The following is a 21,929-nucleotide window of genomic DNA, read 5'->3' on the forward strand; positions in this document are numbered from 1 at the left end:
ACTCTCATTGTAGACTATGTGTCAGCATCAGTGGATTATTGTTCAGTCTTAGTATAGAAAAGAATAAGAATCCCCTAATGGCAACATATCATGTTCAGCTACCTTGAGGCAAGAAAATATTAAAACTGTATGAAGAAAAGGAATTAAAACTGGATGTAGACTTTAAAAATATATCTGAAAACAGACAGGCCTCTATTCTACTATTAAAAGATGCCACATTAAGAGGATTGTCAGATACAGAACACTTATGCAATATTTAGAGCATGTCTATACTAAAAAATTATTTGTTGTTTATCTGAAATCCAAATTTACTGGGTGTCCTGTATTTTGTTTGTTAAATTTGTCAACTCTACACATGAAGCTCTCTATGCACACATAACCCAGAACCTTCACTCTTTTGAAGATAAATCTGGAGAAAGTTTTACCTGAATAGGCAGCTGGTTAGTCAGGTAGCAGCCTTTGAAATTTGTCAGGTCTCCACCTATCCAGCAAAGCAGAAAACCCAGAGAGACTGCTTCATCCACTCTTCCATTTCTGTAGGCTACAAAGAGCTGACTGGAAAGTGACAATTGACAAATAAACACGTGGAGCACAGAACTTAATGAGCCAACTCAACACCAGATAAAAACAAAACCGATGATGTACAGCAATAAAACATCTCATTCACTTCCAGTTAAGCCTCTAGGATTCTTTTTAACCTGTCTTCATTCACAGCACACAGCAAAAATATCTAAAACCTAGAAGAAGCTCAGTGACAATACTAAAACATTAATGCCTCTTATCTCTGCCTTTTCTTTTATCTTTCCCATTGGAATTTATATATATGTCCTAAGCACATGTTTATTCTTTCTTGGCCTCATAATGGGGGAAGATATTAAGTCATGTAATTAGAGATACTAGATATATCACTAAAATGTAAGAATAGAGGTTCAAAATGTTTATCAGTGATTACATTCTCAGCCAGTACCTATTTTTTCTTTTAAATTTACTTCTAATCAAGTTGCCCACATGCAGGTGGACAGGTGGACAAATAGCAAAATCAATGTGAAAATCTATTTGGCTCCCTACGATGCCACCTCTTATGTGGAAAAGTTTTTAAAAATCTTGGGTCCTGGGATCCAAAAGACCTGAAGACATGGCTTGTCACCTGTGGGACATCAGACAATTACTTAATCTCTCAGAATCTTACTTTCCATATCATAAAGTAAGATTAAGTTTTTAAACCAGAAGTGTTTATTGCAGGAAGTTGACCAAGGTTTGAAATGGGTGGCCCCACTTGAGGCTAAATGATGTCCATAAGCCACCAGTGGTAGAACTGGGAATCAGCCTAAATCTCCTGACTCCAAGTTTATAATCTTTCACTACCACATATACTACCTAAAAGTTAATATTTCCGGAATTCACATCGGAGACCAAAATCCCACTCACATCAATGCTGAGTTATTCCTCCATTAAGCGGTGGTGAATGGTATATATATCAATGTGGTTTTCAAAAGACTTTTTGTTATGTTTCAGATTTCCAAAGCATCTGAGGACTGACTGTATTCTCTACCTTTCCCCAGTATTTTATAAACAGATGACCTATCTAGGCACACATATTTTACAAATTCCTTTGAAGCAGACCTCTTTTGCTTGATATTGCTTGATATTGCTTGATATTTTTTTCTAAGGTAGATATAGTTGGTATCTGACTTCTAATTATAAATAAACTTAGCAAGAATGGAAAACTTTCCCCTGTAGGACTAAACTGCTTGGATTTTTTTTTTTTTGAAAATTATCCCCATGCCCACAAGGAAAGAATAGCATAATGTAATATCTCACCAAAGACTACTTAAATTTTTGCTCTTATCAAAGAACATATTGAAAAGGAATTCAACATAGGACAGTGAAGAGGTAAGGTACATATGCTTTATTGCCTTTCTGATTACTAAATATAAAAGATTTGTATATCTTAACTAAGAAAAAAGTAGTCAGTATAACGTATTAACAACCTTTCTGTTATATTCCAAAATGTTTTAGAGTGATGCTTTTTAGCACCTTCAAAATATAAAATACAAAGAGAACATTTGTTCAATAGCAAGCCCAAGTAGTTTGAAAAAATACTTAATATAAAAATATTTAAATTTTTTTTAAAATAAGAAATTATGACAAGAGTGTTACACTATAGATTTGAAATCCAAGATTCTTAACTTACGGGAGAGCAACAGACAGAAAACAGTCAATAGAAACCAATTCTATAATCATGCTCCAGTATTCCCAGGAGTTGGACACACATCTTGCAGGAGATGCCAAATCCATATGGTCCCAGTCACACAAATCTTCCTGTCCTCTACTGAGGAGATACACAGTTGCACCTGTGATTCTGTAATTAAAGTCTGGATGGTTGATGTTGCTGGTTCTTGGAAAGTGCAATTTAATGTCAGAATGAATATTTCTTTTTAAAATAATGCTTTGATTCATACTGAAGTTTGGCTACAAATTGTTTTAAAATCTGTAAAAATTAAATATAAATAAATAAATATTGTGTAATATTTTTTCTTAGAAAACTTTGTTGAAAGAAATTAAAGAAGACTTAAATAAATGGGAAGACATTCCATATTCATGGATTGGGAGACTTAATATTGTAAAGATGGCAAAACTACCCAAAGTAATCTACAGATTTAATGCAGTTCTTATCAAAATTCCAACTGCCTCTTTTCCAAAACTGCACAAGTTGATCCTAAAATTCATACAGAATTGCTAAGAATACCAAATAGTCTAAACAACTCTGAATGAAGAGAATAAAGTTAGAGAACTAATACTTTTGAATTTCAAAATGTGTGACAAAGACAGTAATCAAAACAGTGTGGTAATGGCATTAGAAAAGACATATAGATAAATAGAATAGAATGGAGCATCCAAAAATAAAAACATACATCTACGGTCAATTGATTTTGACAAGGGAGCCAAGACCATTCAATAAGGAAAGAATACTTTAATCAACAAATAGCAGTGGGACAACCGGATAACTACATGCAAAAGAATGAAGTTGAACTCTTACCTCACACCATATACAAAAATTAACTCAAAATAGATAAAAAGCTTAAATTTGAGAATCTATATAACTCTGTAAAATCTAGAAAACATAGGGATAAATATGTATGAGCTTGGATTTGGCAACAGATTCTTAGACATGACCCCAAAAGCACAAGCAACAAAAGAAAATATAAATTAGACTTCATCAAAATTTAGAAACTTTCGTGCATCGGAGAACATTATAAAGAAAAGTGAAGAGCCAACCCACAGAATGAATAAGACCTAGTATCTGATATACAACAGGGTGGCTATAGTCAACAATAATTTAATTGTACATTTTGTAATAACTGAAAGAGTATAATTGGATTGTTTATAACATAAATGATAAATGCTTGAGGATATGGATACCTCATTTTTCATGACATGATTATTATTTATTGCATACCTGCATCAAAATACCTCATGTACCCCATAAACATATACATCAATTATGTACATCAATTAAGTAAAAAATAATACAAATTTAAAAATTTTTAAAAGATCACAATGACACACAATATAATATAATTGTCAAAAGTCAAAGACAAAAAATGAATTTTGAAAGCAGCAAGAGAAAAGAGTCATGTCCAAGGGAGCCCCCTGAGACTATCAGTGGATTTCTCAACAGAAACCTTGCAGGCCAGAAGGAAGTGGGATGATATATTCAAAGTGCCAAAAGGTTAAAACTTCTGACTAAGAATAGTCTATCTGACAAGGTGTCCTTCAGAAATGAAGGAGAAAGAAAGACTTTCCCAGATAAACTAAAGCTGAAATAATTCATCATCATTAGACCTGCCTCACAAGAAACACTACGGAGAGTCCTTCAAGTTGAAATAAAAGGATGCTAGAAAGCAACATGAAAGAATATGGAAGTATAATATTCATAGGAAAAAGGTAAATATATAGACAAATGCAGAATACTGAAATACTGTAATGATGGTGATAACATTTAACTCTGGTATTTAATTTAAAAATAAATATAACTACAAAATGTTAATAGATACACAATATAAAAAGATGTGACTTGGGAAATCAATAATCTAAAGTGTGTGGGGTAGTAGAAGAAAGAAAATACAGTATTTGTATGCAATTGATGTTAAGGCTGTCATCAACATAAAATAGATTGTCATAAATATAAGATAATTTATGTAAGTCCCATGGTAACCACAAAGAAAACATCTATAAAAAATACAGAAGAGAAAATAATCAAAATGTGCCACTCAAAAAATAAAATCAATGAAAGACAAAGGAAGATAGGAGAAAAGGGACAAAAATGTACAAGATAAACATAAAATAATTAATATAATGTTAATAATAAGTAATTTACTATCAGTAATTACTTTAAATATAAATGGATTAAACTCCTCAAATAAGCCATAAAGTGGCTGAATGGATTTCGAAAAAATATTCAACTGTATGCTGTCTATATGAGACTAACTTCAGATTTAAGGACACACATAGACTGAAAATAAAAGGATGGGAAAAGATATTCTGTTTAAATGGTAATTGAAAAAGACCAGATGTGGCCATAGTTATGTCAGACAAAATAGGATTTAAGTCAAAAACTGTCATAAGAGACAAAGAAAAACAATATATAATGACAAAGGATGAATTAATCAAGAAAATAGAACAATTATAAGTTTGTATGCACCCAAATCGGAGCATCCAAATATATGAAGCAAACACTGACAGAACTGAAGGGAGAAATACTTGTGCAATAATAGTAGGAGATTTCAATACCCCACTTTCAATAATGGATAGAGCAAACCTGATAAAAGATTAATAAGCGACCAGAAAACTTGAACAAGGCTATAGACCAACTGGACCTAACAGATATATATAGAACATTCCACCCAAGAGAAGCAGAATCCATATTCTTTTCAAGAGCACACAGAACATTCTCCAGGATGAATCACCTTAGATCACAAGCAAGCCTTAACAAATTTAAGATTGTAATCATACTAAGTATTATTTCCAACTACAATGAAATGTAACTAGAATATAATAGCAGAAGAAAGAACTGAAAAATTCACAAATATGTGGTAACTAACATAATACTGAATAACAATTGAGTCAAAGAATAAACCGAAGGGAAATTAGAAATTACCTTGAGACAAATGAAAATGGAAACACAACATGCCAAAATTTATGGGATGCAGTAAAATCAGTACTAAGAAAGAACTTTATAGCAGTATATACCTACATTTTAAAAATCTCAAATAAACAGCTTAACTTTACACCTCAAAAAAAAAAAATTAGAAAAAGAAGAACAAATAAAGCCCCAAGTTAGCAGAAGGATGAAAATAATAACAATTAGGGAAAAATAAATAAAATAAGAGAATAGAATAACAGTAAGAAAAAAATCAACAAAACTAAGGATTTCTTAAAAAGATTAACAAAATTGACAAACTCTTACTTAGCAAGACTATAAAAAATGAGAAAACTTAAATAAATGAACTAAAAAATAAAAGACATTGCAACTGATGTCACAGAGATTTAAAAGGATTATGAAACACTACTATGAACAATTATATGTGAACAAATTGTTTAACTTAGACGAAATAGAGAAATTCCTAAAATATGCAACCTACCACGACTGAATCTTGATCAAATGTAATACATGACTATACCTACAATGAGTAGGTAGTTTGTATCAGTAATCAAAAACTTGCTAACAAAGAAAATCCCAAGACCAGAAGCATTCACTGGAGAATTTTATCTAACATTTTAAAAGTTAACGCCAATCCTTCTCAAACTTTTGTGGAAAAAGAGCGCTATTCCAAGTGAAATAAGGCAGTCACAGTAGCACAAATACTGCATAATTCTACTTATATGAGGTATCTAAAGTAGTTAAACTCATAGAAGCAAATTATCAAATGGTGGTTACAGGGGTGTGAGGAGAGGGAATTGGAAAATTGCTGTGCAATGGATATAGAGTTTTGGCAATGCAAGATGGAAAAGTTCTAGAGATATGCTTTACAACAATGCACATATAGTTAACAATACTTTACACTTAAAAATGTATTAAGAGGACTAATATATGTGAGGGTTTTTTTTTTTTTTTTTTTTTTACAACAAAAAGAAGTAAATAAAATATTGTGAGAGTGAGAAACAGAAATTGTAGTTCAGAGTTCTTAAGAGGAGGAAACTCCAAAAAAGAACTCCAGAAATCTGCACATAGGTCACCTGTGCCTTTGGCTGAATAGGAAGGCAAAGTAGGGCAAAACTCCTTTAAGTCAGGCAAAAAACAACTACTAGGGAGAGAAAAGCTACCAGGGTACTATTAACTGAAAAATACTGCAGTTCACACAAGACTAAGAGATATTTGAATTCTGAACAGGCAGGGGAAAGAGATTATTTAGAAGACAAGGAACATTCACAGAGCACCCAAAAAGACTGTGCCTTCAGAGTAAGGGTAAACAAGCTGTAGCGGCTATGCTAGACCCACTCTAATACAGTTTAAAAACAAGCCTTAGAATAATCAAACTTATTTTCAAATAAAGTAGCTGCTTGCCCAAATAAACACCAATACTCTTTAAAGTTTTCAAGGAAGATTGTCACAATGTTGAGCATAATGTCCAGCATCCAACTGAATATTGAAGACATTCAAAGAAGCAGGAAAATGTGTCCAATAATGAAGAAAAACAAATTAGCAATAGAAACAGACACCAAAATGATAGAGATGTTGAAATTAGCAAGCATTTAATTGTTATAGATATTCTCCATATGTTGAAGAAGCTAAAATAAAACATGAACATTGATATGGTTTGGCTCTGTGTCCCCACCCATATCTCATCTTGAACTGTACTCCCATAATTCCCACATGTGGGAAGGACCTGGTGGGAGATAATTTGAGTCACAGGGGCGGTTTCCCCCATACTGTTCTCACCGTAGTGAATAAGTCTCAAGAGATCTGATGGTTTTATCAGGGGTTTCCACTTTTGCATCTTCCTCATTTTCTCTTGCCGCTGCCATGTAAGAAGTGCCTTTCACCTCCCACCATGATTCTGAGGCCTTTCCAGTCATGTGAAACTGTAAGTACAATTAAACCTGTTTTTCTTCCCAGTCTTGGGTATGTATTTATCAGCAGTGTGAAATCGGACTAATACAGGAAATTGGTACCAGTAGAATGGGACATTGCTGAAAATATACCCAAAAATGTGGAAGCAACTTTGGAACTGGGTAACAGGCAGAGATTGGAACTGGGTAACAGGCAGAGATTGAAACAGTTTGGAGGGGTCAGAATAAAACAGGAAGATATGGGAAAGTTTGGAGCATCCTAGAGACTTGTTGAATGGTTTTGACCAAAATACTGATAGTGATATGGGCAATAAGGTCCAGGCTGAGGTGGTTTCAGATGCAGATGAGGGACTTATTGGGAACTGGAGCAAAGGTGACTCTAGTTATGTTTTAGCAAAGAGACTGGCAGCATTTTGCCCCTGCCCTAGAGATTTGTGGAGCTTTGAACTTGAGAAAGATGATTTAGGGCATCTGGAGGAAGAAATTTCTAAGCAGAAAAGCGTTCAAGTGGTGACTTAGGTGATGTTAAAGGCATTCAGTTTTATAAGGGAAGCAGAGCACAAAAGCTCAGAAAATGTGCAGCCTGACAATGTAATATAAAAGAAAAATCCAGCTGGGCATGGTGGCTCACACCTGTAATCCCTGCACTTTGGGAGGCCAAGGCAGGTGAATCACCTGAGGTCAGGAGTTTGAGACCAGCCTGGCCAACATGATAAAACCCCATCTCTACTAAAAATACAAAAAATTAGCCAGGTGGTGTGGTGGTGGGTGCCTGTAATACCAGCTACTCAGGAAGCTGAGGTAGGAGAATCCGTTGAACCCGGGAGGCAGAGGTTGCAGTGAGCCAAGATCGTGCCACCATTGAACTCCAGCCTGGGCAATAAGAGCGAAACTCAGTCTCAGAAAAAAAAAAAAAAAAAGAAAGAAAGAAAAAAGAAAAATCCATTTTCTAAGAAGAAATTCAAGCCAGCTTTGGAAATTTGCATAAGTAATGAGAAGCCGAATGTTAATCCCCAAGACAGTGGGAAAAATGTCTTCAGGGCATATCAGAGATCTTCACAACAGCGCCTCCCATCACAGGCCCAGAGGCCTAGGAGAAAATGGTTTCGTGGGCTGTGGCCAGGGTCCCCATGATGTGTGTGGCCTAGGGACTTGGCACCCTGCATCCCAGGCACTCCAGCCATGGCTGGAAGGGGCCAACGCAGAGGTCAGGCTATGGCTTCAGTGGGTGGAAGCCCCAAGCTTTGGCAGCTTCCACATAGTATTGAACAGAGTCCCTCTTGGGGTACTGCCTAGTGGCCTGTGAGAAAATGGTCACCATCTTCCAGATCCCAGAATATTAGATCCACTGACAGCTTGCACTGTTTGCCTGGAAAAGCCACAGACATTGAACACCAGCCTGTGAAAATAGCTGGGAGGAAGGCTATACCCTGCAAAGCCACAAGGGCAGAGCTGCCCAAGACCATGGGAATCCACCTTTTGCATCAGCGTGACCTGGATGTGAGACATGGAGTCAAAGGAGATCATTTTGGAGCTTTAATATTTGCTTGCCCCGCTGGATTTCAGACTTGCATGGGCCCTGTAACCACTTTGTTTTGGCCAATTTCTCCCATTTGGAACAGCTGTATTTACCCAACACCTGTATCCCCATTGTATCTAGGAAGTAACTAGCTTGCTTTTGATTTTACAGGCTCATAGGTGGAGGGGACTTGCTTTAGATGAAACTTTGAACTGTGGACTTTTAGGTTAATGCTGAAATGAGTTAAGACTTTGGGAGATTGTTGGGAAGGCATGACTGGTATTGAAATGTGAGGATGTGAGATTTGGATGGGGCCAGGGTGGAATGATATGGTTTAGCTCTGTGTCCCTGCCCAAATCTCATCTTGAATTGTACTCCATAATTCCCACGTGTTGTGAGAGGAAGCCAGTGAGAGATAATTTGAATCATGGGGGCAGTTTCTCCCATACTGTTCTTGTGGTAGTAAATAAGTCTTATGAGATCTGATGGTTTTACTGGGGGTTTCTGCTTTTGCATCTTCCTTGTTTTCTCTTGCTGCTGCCATGTAAGAAGTGCCTTTCACCTTCCACATGATTCTGAGGCCTCCCCAGCCATGTGGAACTGTAAGTACAATTAAACATCTTTTTCTTCCCAGTCTTGGGTATGTCTTTATCAACAACATGAAAAAGGACTAATACAAACATGGTAAAAACAAAGTTAAAAGTAAGATTTGTAAAAAGTGTACCATAAAATACAAATCATAAGAAACCTAAGTTGGCTATAATACTCAGAAAAAGTAGACTTCAGAACAATAAATATTACTAAAGAAAAAAGAGACATTTTATAATGATAAAGAAGTCAACTCCTCAAGAAGACATAGCAATACTAAATGTCTATGTACCTAATACAGAAACTTGAAATATATGAAGCAAAACTGAAAGAATTAAAAGGGGAAATAAGACAAATCCAGTACTATATTCAGGATTTCAATTCTTCTCTCTCAGTGATTGATAGAACAGTGCTATTTGCTAACTTCTTATTGACTCAGCGAGAATTGCTATGTCTTCTTAACAAACAGTAGTATAGAGAAGACACAAAAAACCCTATCAACCAGCTTGATCTAACTGACATTTATAGAACACTACACACATTGTCATGTTCAGAGGACACATTTATTTCAAGTAAATGGAACATTCATCAAGAAAAATCACATGATAGGGCATAAAACTAGTTTCAATAAATTTAAAGTATCACAATAATACAGATTATGTTTTTTGGTCACAACAAAAATAAATAAGGAATAACAAAAGATAGTTGGGACATCTGCTTTCAACAGTGATAAGTTGGGATTACATTCACCATCATGCCTGAAATCACAAAATGGATAAAATACATGAAACAATGATTTAGGGGCATCGGACATCAGGCAATGAAGAATAGAGAACCCTGAGAAACCTCAAACAAAGGAGGTGAATGAACTCTATTATTATCCTAACTTATTGCCTGGAGAGAGTCTTAAGGTTGTGTTACAAATACTGGAAAGCCAGGATGAGTCAGGAGATCACCCTGAGGAGAAAGAACTGGGAGTTCAGGGAGGCCACAGAGCTAGAGTTTGCAGAATAGAGTACCAGCAAGGATAGAACTGCACAAAGAGAGAACTCTGGACAATCCCTCTCAAATCATCAACTAAATACTTATCAGTATATCTATGTAAATGAACTACCTAAGATCAAGAGGAAAAACATCCTAAAAAATTAGAAGTGGGGTGCGAGCAAGATGGCCAAATAGGAACAGCTCCAGCCTCCAGCTCCCAGTGCGAGTGACACAGAAGACAGGTGATTTCTGCATTTTCAACTGAGGTACCAGGTTCATCTCGCTGGGGAGTGTCAGACAATCGTTGCTGGTCAGCTGGTGCAGCCTGACCAGCGAGAGCTGAAGCAAGGCGAGGTATCGCCTCACCTGGGAAGCACAAGGGGGAAGGGAATCCCTTTAGAAACTGAGACACACAACACCTGGAAAATCGGGTAACTCCCACCCTAATACTGCACTTTACCAAGGGTCTTAGCAAATGGCACACCAGGAGATTATATCCTACACCTGGCCGGCAGAGTCCCACCCTGACAGAGCCTCCCTCATTGCTAGCACAGCAGTCTGAGATCTAACTGCAAGGCAGAGCGAGGCTGGGGGAGGGGCACCCGCCATTGCTGAGACTTAAGTAGGTAAACAAAGCCTCTGGGAAGCTCGAACTGGGTGGAGCCCACCGCAGCTCAAGGGGGCCTGCCTGTCTCTGTAGACTCCACCTCAGGGAACAGGGCATAGAAAAACAAAAAGCAGCACAAACCTCTGCAGATGTTAATGACCCTGTCTGATAGCTTTGAAGAGAGCAGTGGATCTCCCAGCACGTAGGTTGAAATCTGAGAATGGACAGTCTGCCTGCTCAAGTGGGTCCCTGACCCCTGAGTAGCCTAACTGGGAGACATCCCCCACTAGGTGCAAACTAACACCTCACACCTCACACGGCGGGGGTACACCCCTGAGACGAAGCTTCCAGAGCAAGAATCAGACAGTAGCACTCGCTGTACAGCAATATTCTATCTTCTGCAGCCTCCGCTGCTGATACCCAGGCAAACAGGGTCTGGGGTGGACCTCAAGCAATCTCCAACAGACCTACAGCTGAGGGTCCTGACTGTTAGAAGGAAAACTAACAAACAGAAAGGAGACCCACACCAAAACCCCATCAGTACATTACCAGCATCAAAGACCAAAGGCAGATAAAACCCCAAAGATGGGGAAAACAGCAGGGCAGAAAAACTGGAAATTCAAAAAATTCAAAAAATCAGAGTGATCTCCCCCTCCAAAGGAATGCAGCTCATCGCCAGCAATGGATCAAAGCTGGATGGAGAATGACTTTGACGAGTTGAGAGAAGAAGGCTTCAGTTGATCAAACTTCTCAGAGCTAAAGGAGGAACTATGTACCCAGTGCAAAGAAACTAAAAATCTTGAAAAAAGAATGGAAGAATGAATAACTAGAATAAGCAATGCAGAGAAGGCCATAAACAAACTGACAGAGATGAAAACCATGACACAAGAAATACATGACAAATGCACAAGCTTCAGTAACTGACTTGATCAACTGGAAGACAGAGTATCAATGATTGAAGATCAAATGAATGAAATGAAGCGAGAAGAGAAGTCTAGAGAAGAAAAAGGAAAAAGAAATGAATACAGCCTCCAAGAAAGATGGGATTATGTGAAAAGACCAAATCTACGTCTGATTGGTGTGCGTGAATGTGAGGGGGAAAATGGAACCAAGTTGGAAAACACTCTTGAGGATATCATCCAGGAGAACTTCCCCAACCTAGTAAGGCAGGCCAACATTCAAATTCAGGAAATACGAAGAATGCCACAAAGATACTCCTCAAGAAGAGCAACTCCAAGATACATAATTGTCAGATTCACCAAAGTTGAAATGAAGGAAAAAATGTTAAGGGCAGCCAGAGAGAAAGGTCAGGTTACCCACAAAGGGAAGCCCATCAGACTAACAGCAGATCTCTCGGCAGAAACTCTACAAGCCAGAAGAGAGTGGGGGCCAATATTCAACATTCTTAAAGAAAAGAATTTTAAACCCAGAATTTCATATCCAGCCAAACTAAGTTTCATCAGTGAAGGAGAAATAAAATCTTTTACAGACAAGCAAATGCTTAGAGATTTTGTCCCCACCAGGCCTGCCCTACAAGAGATCCTGAAGGAAGCACTAAACCTGGAAAGGAACAACCGGTACCAGCCATTGCAAAAACATGCCAAAATGTAAAGACCATCGATGCTAAGAAGAAACTGCATCAACTAACAAGCAAAATAACCAGCTAATATCACAATGACAGGATCAAGTTCACACATAACAATATTAACCTTAAATGTAAATGGACTAAATGGTCCAATTAAAAGACACAGACTGGCAAATTGGATAAAGAGTCAAGACCCAACAATTTGCTGTATTCAGGAAACCCATCTCACAAGCAGAGATACACATAGGCTCAAAATAAAGGGATGGAGGAAGATCTACCAAGGAAATGGAGAACAAAAAAAAAGCAGGGGTTGCAATCCTAGTCTCTAATACAACAGATTTTAAACCATCAAAGATCAAAAGAGACAAGGAGGGCCATTACATAATGGTAAAGGGATCAATTCAACAGGAAGAGCTAACTATCCTAAATATATATGTGCCCAATAAAGGAGCACCCAGATTCATAAAGCAAGTCCTTAGAGACTTACAAAGAGACTTAGACCCCCATACAATAATAATGGGAGACTTCAACACCCCCCTGTCAACATTAGACAGATCAACGAGACAAGAAAGTTAACAAGGATATCCAGGAATTGAACTCAACTCTGCACCAAGCAGACCTAATAGATACCTACAGAACTCTCCACCTCAAATCAACAGAATATACATTCTTATCAGCACCACATCGCACTTATTTGAAAATTGACCACATAGTTGGAAGTAAAGCACTCCTCAGCAAATGTACAAGAACAGAAATTATAACAAACTGTCTCTAAGACCACAGTGCAATCAAACTAGAACTCAGGACTAAGAAACTCAATCAAAACCGCTCAACTACATGGAAACTGAACAACCTGCTCCTGAATGACTACTGGGTACATAACGAAATGAAGGCAGAGCCTATGAAAGGATGTTGGGCTGAACTTGAATAGAGCACAGAATATCCGGGGACATTTAAAGCAGGAAATTTGTAGCACTAAATACTTTCCGAGGAGAAACAGGAAGATCTAAAATTGACATCCTAAATCACAATTAAAAGAACTAGAAGCAAGAACAAAACACGTTCAAAACTAGCAGAGAGCAGAAATAACTAAAGATCAGACAAGAACTGAGGAGATAGAGACACAAAAACCCTCAAAGAATAAATGAGTCAGGAGCTGGTTTTTTGAAAGATCAACAAAATTGATGGGTTACTTCAGTTAATAAGAAGAAGAGAAGAATCAAAATGAACTAGGCAAAAATGATAAAAGGTGGTATGCCGCGACTTTCCATAGAAATCCTAAACTACCATCAGGAATTGCCATGAAGCCTATCTAAAATGGGAAAGCAGAAACCTGAAGAAATGGATAATTTCCTGGACATGCACTCAGGGGCTGGTAAAACCAGGAAGAAGTTGGTCCCTGGACACATAGACCAATAGCAGGCTCATGAGGGGTTGGTAATAGTGGCAACCTACCAATCAGGAGGACAGACTGGACCATAGGCAGAATTCTACTGGGAGGTACAAGGGGAGAGCGGGTACCATTCACTACATTATTTGATAAAGCTGAAAGGAGGTCTCCACTACAATAACTCATTTTATAGAGCCAACATCATCCTGACTGGCTAGCAGAAGTACAACAAAAAACGAGAATTTTAAGATGTATGTACGGGCATGCAATTTGCAAGAATATACAACCTGTGTTGGTGATAGCCAGTCCCAGGCATCAAACTTCAAACACATGAGTGGGCTGGGATACGGGAGGCTGGTTCAGCCGGTATCAATATGATCCCAGCATATAACCAGGCCAGGCCAAAAGGCATACAGGTTACATCTGGCTTCAGGTGCGAGAGAGGCGACGAGGTGATTCGAAAGCGCACCGTAGAATTTAAAAGGTGCTGGTGGGGCAGGCATAAATAAAACTATTGCAATAAACCAACCAATATCGCGCAGTGAGGCAAAAGCACGGAAAGAGCTACTGAAACTAGGCGCGAATGGGACGCTCTACCGCTCTGTGGCGCATAGTGTGTTGGAAGTTCTACTTCTAGAACAATCAGGCAAAGAGAAAAAGAAATAAAAAGGATATTCAGTTAGGAAAAAGAAGAAATTAAATTATCCCTGTTTACAGATGTATGATTGTATGTTAAAGGCAGTATTCTATATTTGATCTTGGTAAAGGGACTTTAAACGACTATGCGGGTTGCAAGATATTTTGAAACACAGAAGAATTTCCTTTGACAGGCGAGAGAATATTACAAATCATGAATGAATTACACAGTGCATGAGGTAGCTAAAGACAATGAAAAGTACCTAGGAATCCAACTTACCAGAGGGATGTAAGGACCTCTTCAAGGAGAACTACAGGCCACTGCTGAAATCGAGAGACTTTGAGCAATGGAAACATTCCAAAGCACTTTATGGATGGGAAAGTCAACATTGGAGAGAGTAGCCATACTACCCAAAGGTAATCTCTATGGGATTCAATGCCCATCCCAATAATCAAGCTACCAATGGCTGACTTTCCTAACCTTCAAGAAATTGGAAAAACTGCTTTAAAGTTCATATGGAACAAGAGGCTGCATTATACGAGACATTCTAAGTCAAAAGAATTAAAGCTGGAGGCATCAGCTGCTAAACTTCAAACTGTACTACTAAGACTACTTATTAACAAAACAACGCGTGTGTTTTGGTACAACAGGAGATACCAGACCATTGAACTTGGGAGCAGGGAGTGCCAGAAGCCAGCCGCACATCTACAGCCATCTGATCTTTGACAAATTGCAGGCAAAGGCTGCAGCAATGGGGAAAGGATTCCCTATTGTGGCAAATGGTGCTGGGGAGAATTTGGCTGTAGTAAAGAAGCTGAAAGCTTGGGATCACTGCCTCTTTATGGCAATTGGTTCAAGATGGATTAGAGACTTAAATGTTAGACCTAAAACCATAAAAAGCCGGAAAAACATACCATTGGGACATGAAGCATGAGCCTGGACTTATGTCTAAAACACCAAAACAATGGCAATATAAAACCATAATTGACAAATGGGATCTCATTAAACTAAGAGCTTCTGTGCAACAAAAGAAACTACCATGGGGCCCCAGACAGGCAACCACGAATGGAGAAATTTTTGCAATCTGCACCAAATCTGACAAAAGGGGCTAATATCGAACCTACAAAGAACTCAAACAAATTTACAAGGAAAAAGGCAGGCTGACACATAAAAAAAGTGGGCAAAGGATATGGGCGAGACATTTTCAAAGAGACATGCATACAATAACAGACATATGAAAAATTTTGGCGTCCGCTGCAACCATCCAGAGAAATGCAAATCAAAGCAGCAATGAATACCATCTCACAGCAGTTAGAGGTAGCAATCAGTAAAAAGTCAGGAAACAACAAGGTGCTGGAGAGGATGTGGAGAAATGGTGCACACTATTCGGTAGGATTGCTGGCTGGTGCTCATTGGCTGGAAGCAGGCCTTTGGCGGAATTTCCCTCAGGATCTAGAACTAAATACCGTATGACCAACCATCCGTGTTTCAGGGATATATCAAAGGTTACCGATCGCGCTGTAAAGAACGCCACATGCGCGTATGTTTATTGCAGCACTATTCATACAGCAAAGACACGGTCAACGGAAGTATACATCGTGACAACAGACGGCTGGATCAGAAAATGGCGAGGCTTTGCCCTTTACCATGGAATACTATACGAAGCCATGAAAAGGATGAGTTAGGTAATCCTTTGTAGGGACTGCGGTTGCTGGAAACGTAAACGACGCTATCCCTGGAGCAGGCAAGCGCGGGCGTTTCTCTCCTCACAGGTGGGGAATTGAACATGAAATCACTTTGGACTCTGGAAGGGGAGTATCACACACAGGGAACCTAATGGGGAGGGGATGCAACATTGGTCCATACCTGATATATAAATGACAAGTTGATGGGTGCTAACGAGTTGATGGGTGCAGCACACCAACATGGCACAAGTATACATATGTAACAAACCTGCATGTTGTGCACGTGTACCCTAGAACTTAAAGTATAATAATAAAAAAAAAAAATCAGGAAACAACAGGTGCTGGAGAGGATGTGGAGAAATAGGAACACTTTTACACTGTTGGTGGGACTGTAAACTAGTTCAACCATTGTGGAAACAGTGTGGTGATTCCTCAAGGATCTAGAACTAGAAATATCATTTGACCCAGCCATCCCATTACTGGGGATATACCCAAAGGATTGTAAGTCATGCTGCTATAAAGACACGTGCATACGTATGTTTATTGCAGCACTATTCACAATAGCACAGACTTGGAATCAACCCAAATGTCCATCAGTGACAGACTGGATTAAGAAAATGTGGCACATACACACCATGGAATACTATGCAGCCATAAAAAAGGATGAGTTCATGTCCTTTGTAGGGACATGGATGCCACTGGAAACCATCATTCTCAGCAAACTATCGCAAGAACAGAAAACCAAACACCGCATGTTCTCACTCATAGGTGGGAATTGAACAACGAGATCACTTGGACACAGGAAGGGGATCATCACACACTGGGTCCTGTTGTGGGGAGTGGGTGGGGAGGGATAGTATTAGGAGATATACCTAATGTAAATGATGAGTTAATGGGTGCAGCACACCAACATGGCACATGTATACATATGTAACAAACCTGCACGTTGTGCACATGTACCCTAGAATTTAAAGTATAAAAAAAGAAAAAGATTCGAAGGAAAAATCTCTGGATCTCCAGCAGAGCCAGGACTAGTGCATGTTTGCACTATTCAGACTGGAAAACCTGATAACTTACAACACATTGGGTAGAATACTAAGAAAAGTTTTGCCTTAATAATGAGGCAAAATTAGGACCATACAAAAAACTGCTCCCTGTAACATCAGGAACAAGGTGAGGAAATCTGGTCTCACCACTTCTATTTAAGAGGATAACAGAGGTTGGAGCCAGTGCTATAATGCAAGAAAAAGAAATTAAAGACAAACAGAATGTAAAGGAAGATGTAAACTGTCTTTGTCCACAGACAATGGGTTTGTTTCTCTCTAAAGGAAAACTTACAGAATCCATGAAAACACTACTAGAACTAACAAGTCAGTTTAGTATATTGCAGGGTACAAGATCAATATATAAAAATCAAATTTTATTTTTACACACCAGAAACAAATAATTGAAAATTGAAATTAAAGTATCAATATCTCTTACAACAGCATGATTACAAATGTCAGTCCACAAATTCAAGAACCAAAAAACTACAAGCAGTAAAATAAAAGAAAACCACACTAAGGCATATCAAAATCACAATGCTACAAACCAGTAATAAAAATAATGAGAAAAAATTCTTAAAAGCTGCCAGGAAAGATAACAACAAAAAATAACCCAGATACTTTATACACAGAGAAACTTCCATCCACTTCATACTCTATACAAAAATTAATTCCAAATACCTCACAGGTCAAATGTAAAATCTAAAACTATGAAACGTCTAGAAAAAAACACAGAATAATATATTTGTGATGCTGAATTAGGCAAAGATTTCTTGGATAAGACACCAAAATCACAATGTAAAAGAAAAAAAAAGATAAATTGGCCTTCACTAAAACTAAGAACATCTGCTCTTTGAAATACTTTCAACAGAGGGAAAAGACAAGCCATAAATTGGGAGAAAATATTTGAATAATCCCATATTGAATAAAGAACTTGTAGCCAGAATATATAAAAGGCTTTTAAAACTCAATAATAAAAAAATCATAAAATGAGCCAAAGATTTGAACAGATACTTCACCAAAGAAGACATATGGATAGCAAATGAATGTGAAAATATGCTCAACATCATATAACATTATAGAAATGCAAATTAAAACCACAATGAGATACAACTACCCACCTATTATGATGTCTCAAATTAAAGACTGATCATACCAACTCTTGGTGAGGATTTGGAACATATGACACTCATACCCAACTGATGGAGTGTAAAATGTTTCAAGTACTCAGAAAAAAGGCTGGCTTAAAAAAATAAATAAATAAAGCAGGCTGGGCATGGTGGCTCACACCTGTAATCCCAGCACCTTGGGAGGCCAAGGTGCGTGGATCACTTGAAGCCAAAAGTTCGAGACCAGCCTGGCCAACATGGCGAAACACTGTTTCTATTAAAATTACAGAAATTAACTGGGCTGGTGGCACATGCATGTAATTCCAGCTACTCAGGAGTCTGAAGCACAAGAATCTCTTGAACCCAGGAGGCAGAGGTTGCAGTGAACTGCGATCATGCTATTGCACTTCAGCCTGGCTGGGCAACAGAATGAGACTCTGTCTCAGAAAAAAAAAAAAAAAAAGGTAAACATACATATACTTACCTTCAACCTGGCAATTCCACTTGTAGGAATTTACCCAAAAGAAATAAAAACATATCCACCACAGAGTTGTACACAGATGTTCATTAAAGTTTTATTCATAATTGCCAAAAATTGGAAACAACACAAATAGATAACTGAGTAAAAAAAAAAAAAAAATGTGTCTTAGTCATACAAGGGAATCTGTTTAGGATTAAAAAGGAATGAATTACTGATATATCAACAAAATGGACAAATCTCAAATACATACTGTGAAAGAAGTTAGCCTTCAAATAGTATACACATACTTGATTTGTAAACGTTTTAGTATAAGAAAAACTAATCTATGGTATGAGAAAAAAAGATCAGTGTCCGCCTAGGAGTTTCAAGGTGGTAGTATGACTGAAAAGGAGCACAAAGAAACTTCAGGTGAATAGAAATGTTCTATATTTTGATTGACGTGGTTGTTACATGAAATTGCATATATGTCAAAATTTACTGACATGCATTTAAATTGGGTGCATTTTAGTACATGAGAATCATACTTAAATAGATTTTTTAAAATTGAGGTAAAATTCACATAATGTAAAGTTAGCCATTTTAAAGCGTACAACTTACTGGTTTCCTGTATATTCATGATGATGAGCAACTGTATTCTTTATCTAGTTCCAAAATATTTTCACCATGCAAAAGAAATTCCATGCCCATTAAGTAGTAATTCCTTATTCCCCATCTTACCTACTGCCCCTGGCAACTACCAATCTGTTTTCTATCTCTATGGATCTACTTATTCTGAATATTTCATATAAATAAAGTCATATAGTATGGGACATTTTGTGTCTGGCTTCTTTCACTTAGCATAATGCTGATAAGGTTCATCCACATTGTAGCATGTATCAACACTTCATTCTTTTTTATAGCAGAATAATATCCCATTGTATGCACACACAACAATTTGTTTATCCATTGTCTGTTGATGAACATTTGGGTTATTTCCACCTTTTGGCTATTGTGAATAGTGTTGCTGTGGACATGTATGTACATAGATTTGTTTGAACACCTATTTTAAATTCCTTGGCATTTATATCTAGGAGTGGAATTGTTGGGTCATATGGTGAATCTACTTATTTTTATGAGGAACAACCAAAATGTTTTCCAAAGTGGCTAAACCATTTTTCATTCCCGCCAGCCAAATAGTAGTGCCCCACATTTTTGTCCACACTTGTTACTTTCCATTTTTTTAAACTATAGTCTTCCTAGTGGATGTGAAATGCTATCTTATTGTGGTTTTGATTTGCATTTCCCTAATGACTAATGATGAAGGATTTTGAATATCTTTTTCAAGCTTTAATTCTACATTCCTTTTTTGGACCACTGGTTTTGGTGCATTTGTTATTATTATTATACTTTAAGTTCTAAATTTTATGTGTGCATAAACTTCGTGCCAGGTTTTAAATTTAAAAATATGTCTTCATGCCGTATACAAAGCGGCGCTGGCATCGGCTCGTCATTTACATCCCGGGTATAACTCCCAGGTTGCGTCCTCCCCCTACCCCTCCCACATGGTGGGCGGGTGGGCGTCGACACGCTAAGAGTCCAAGTGGTCTCATTGTTCGAAGTTCCCACCTGAGAGGTGAGAACATCGTTTGCGTTTCCTGCGTTTACGCTGCGATAGTTTGCTGAGAATGATGGTTTCAGCTGCATCCATGTCCCTACAAGGACCGCGAACTCATCCTTTTTATGGCTGCATAGTATTCCATGAATTATTGTATGTGCCACATTTCATAATCCAGTCTGTCACTGGCCGGACATTTGGTTGATTCCCGGTCGCTTCCCGCTAATTGTGAATAGTGCTGCAATAAACATCGTGTGCATGTGCTGGCAAAGTGATTTATAATCCTTTGGGTATATACCCAGAAATGGGATGGCTGGGTCATATGGTGCATCGGATTCTAGATCCTTGAGGAATGCATCATGCTGTTTTTCCATAATGAAGTTGAACCAGTTTACAATCCCACCAACAGTGTAAAAGTGTTCCCTATTTCTCCACATCCTCTCAAGCACTTCTATTGTTTCCCTGACTTTTAATTAGCCATTCTAACTGCTGTGAGATGGTATCTCATTGTGGTTTTTGAGTTGCATTCTCTGATGGTCTGTGATGATGAACAGCTGTATGTCTGTTGGCTGTCATGTCTTCTTTTTTGCAGAAGAAATGTGTTCATATCCTTTGCCCACTTTTGAGTGGGGTTTGTTTGTTTTTCTTGTAAATGGCCATGAGTTCTTTGTAGGTTCTGGATATTAGCCTTTGTCAGATGGTAGATTAAAAATTTTTGGCACAATTTCTGTGGGTTGCCTGTTCAGTCTGATGGTAGTTTATGTGCAGAAGCTCTTGAGGAGGATTTTATCATTTGTCAATTTTGGCTTTGCTGCGTTGCTTTTTGAGCAGGCGTGAAGTCTTTGCCATACTATGTCCTGAATATTTTACCTAGGTTTTCTTCTAGGGTTTTTACTGGTATTAGGTCTAACATTTAAGTCCCTCATCCATCTTGAATTAGTACCATTATAAGGAGTAGGAAAGGATCAGTTTCGGCTTTCTACTTATGGCTATGGTACTTTCCCAGCACCATTCAGTAAATAGGGGAATCCTTTCCCCATTTCTTGTTCTCTCAGGTTTGTCCAAAGTGGCTGTAGATGTGGTAATTTATTTATTATTCTGAGGACCGTTATACATTGGCAGACCATATCTCTGTTTTGGTACCAGCTATGCTGTTTTGGTTACTGTAGCCTTCAGCCGGTATATCAGATGGCGTGGTAAGCTTTGTTCTTTTGACTTAGGATTATCTTGTAATCGCGAGGGCTCTTTTTGGTTCCATATGAACTTTTAAAACAGTTTTTCAATTCTGTGAAAGAAATAGGTTGATGGGGATGTGAATCTATAAATAACCTTGGGCAGTATGGCCATTTTCATATTATTGATTCTTCCTATCCATGACGGAATGTTCTTCCATTTGTTTGTGTCCTCTTTTATTTCACTGAGCAGTGGTTTTGCACATTCGAAAACTGGCGAAGGCAAAAGAAATAACTAAGATCGAGCAGAACTGAAGGAGATAGACACAAAACCCTCAAAAATCAATGAATCAGGAGTTGGTTTTTGAAAGATCAACAAAATTGTGCGACAGACCGCTAGCAAGACTAATAAAGAAGAAAGGAAGAATCAAATAGACACAATAAAAATGATAAAGGGATAT

General features: G+C 37.9%; 1 protein-coding gene across 1 annotated transcript in view; it reads right to left on the minus strand.

Annotated features, from left to right (window-relative positions):
- SLC66A1L (solute carrier family 66 member 1 like) overlaps window positions 1–21,929 on the minus strand; it is a 52,261-nt gene that overhangs the window by 20,271 nt on the left and 10,061 nt on the right. Inside the window, 1 exon segment of the mRNA XM_021934719.2 lies at window positions 426–557. Within this exon segment, the coding sequence (XP_021790411.1) occupies window positions 426–557 (132 nt within the window).

Source organism: Papio anubis, chromosome 2 (assembly GCF_008728515.1).
Source record: "Papio anubis isolate 15944 chromosome 2, Panubis1.0, whole genome shotgun sequence".
In the NCBI taxonomy this organism is placed as follows: domain Eukaryota; kingdom Metazoa; phylum Chordata; class Mammalia; order Primates; family Cercopithecidae; genus Papio; species Papio anubis.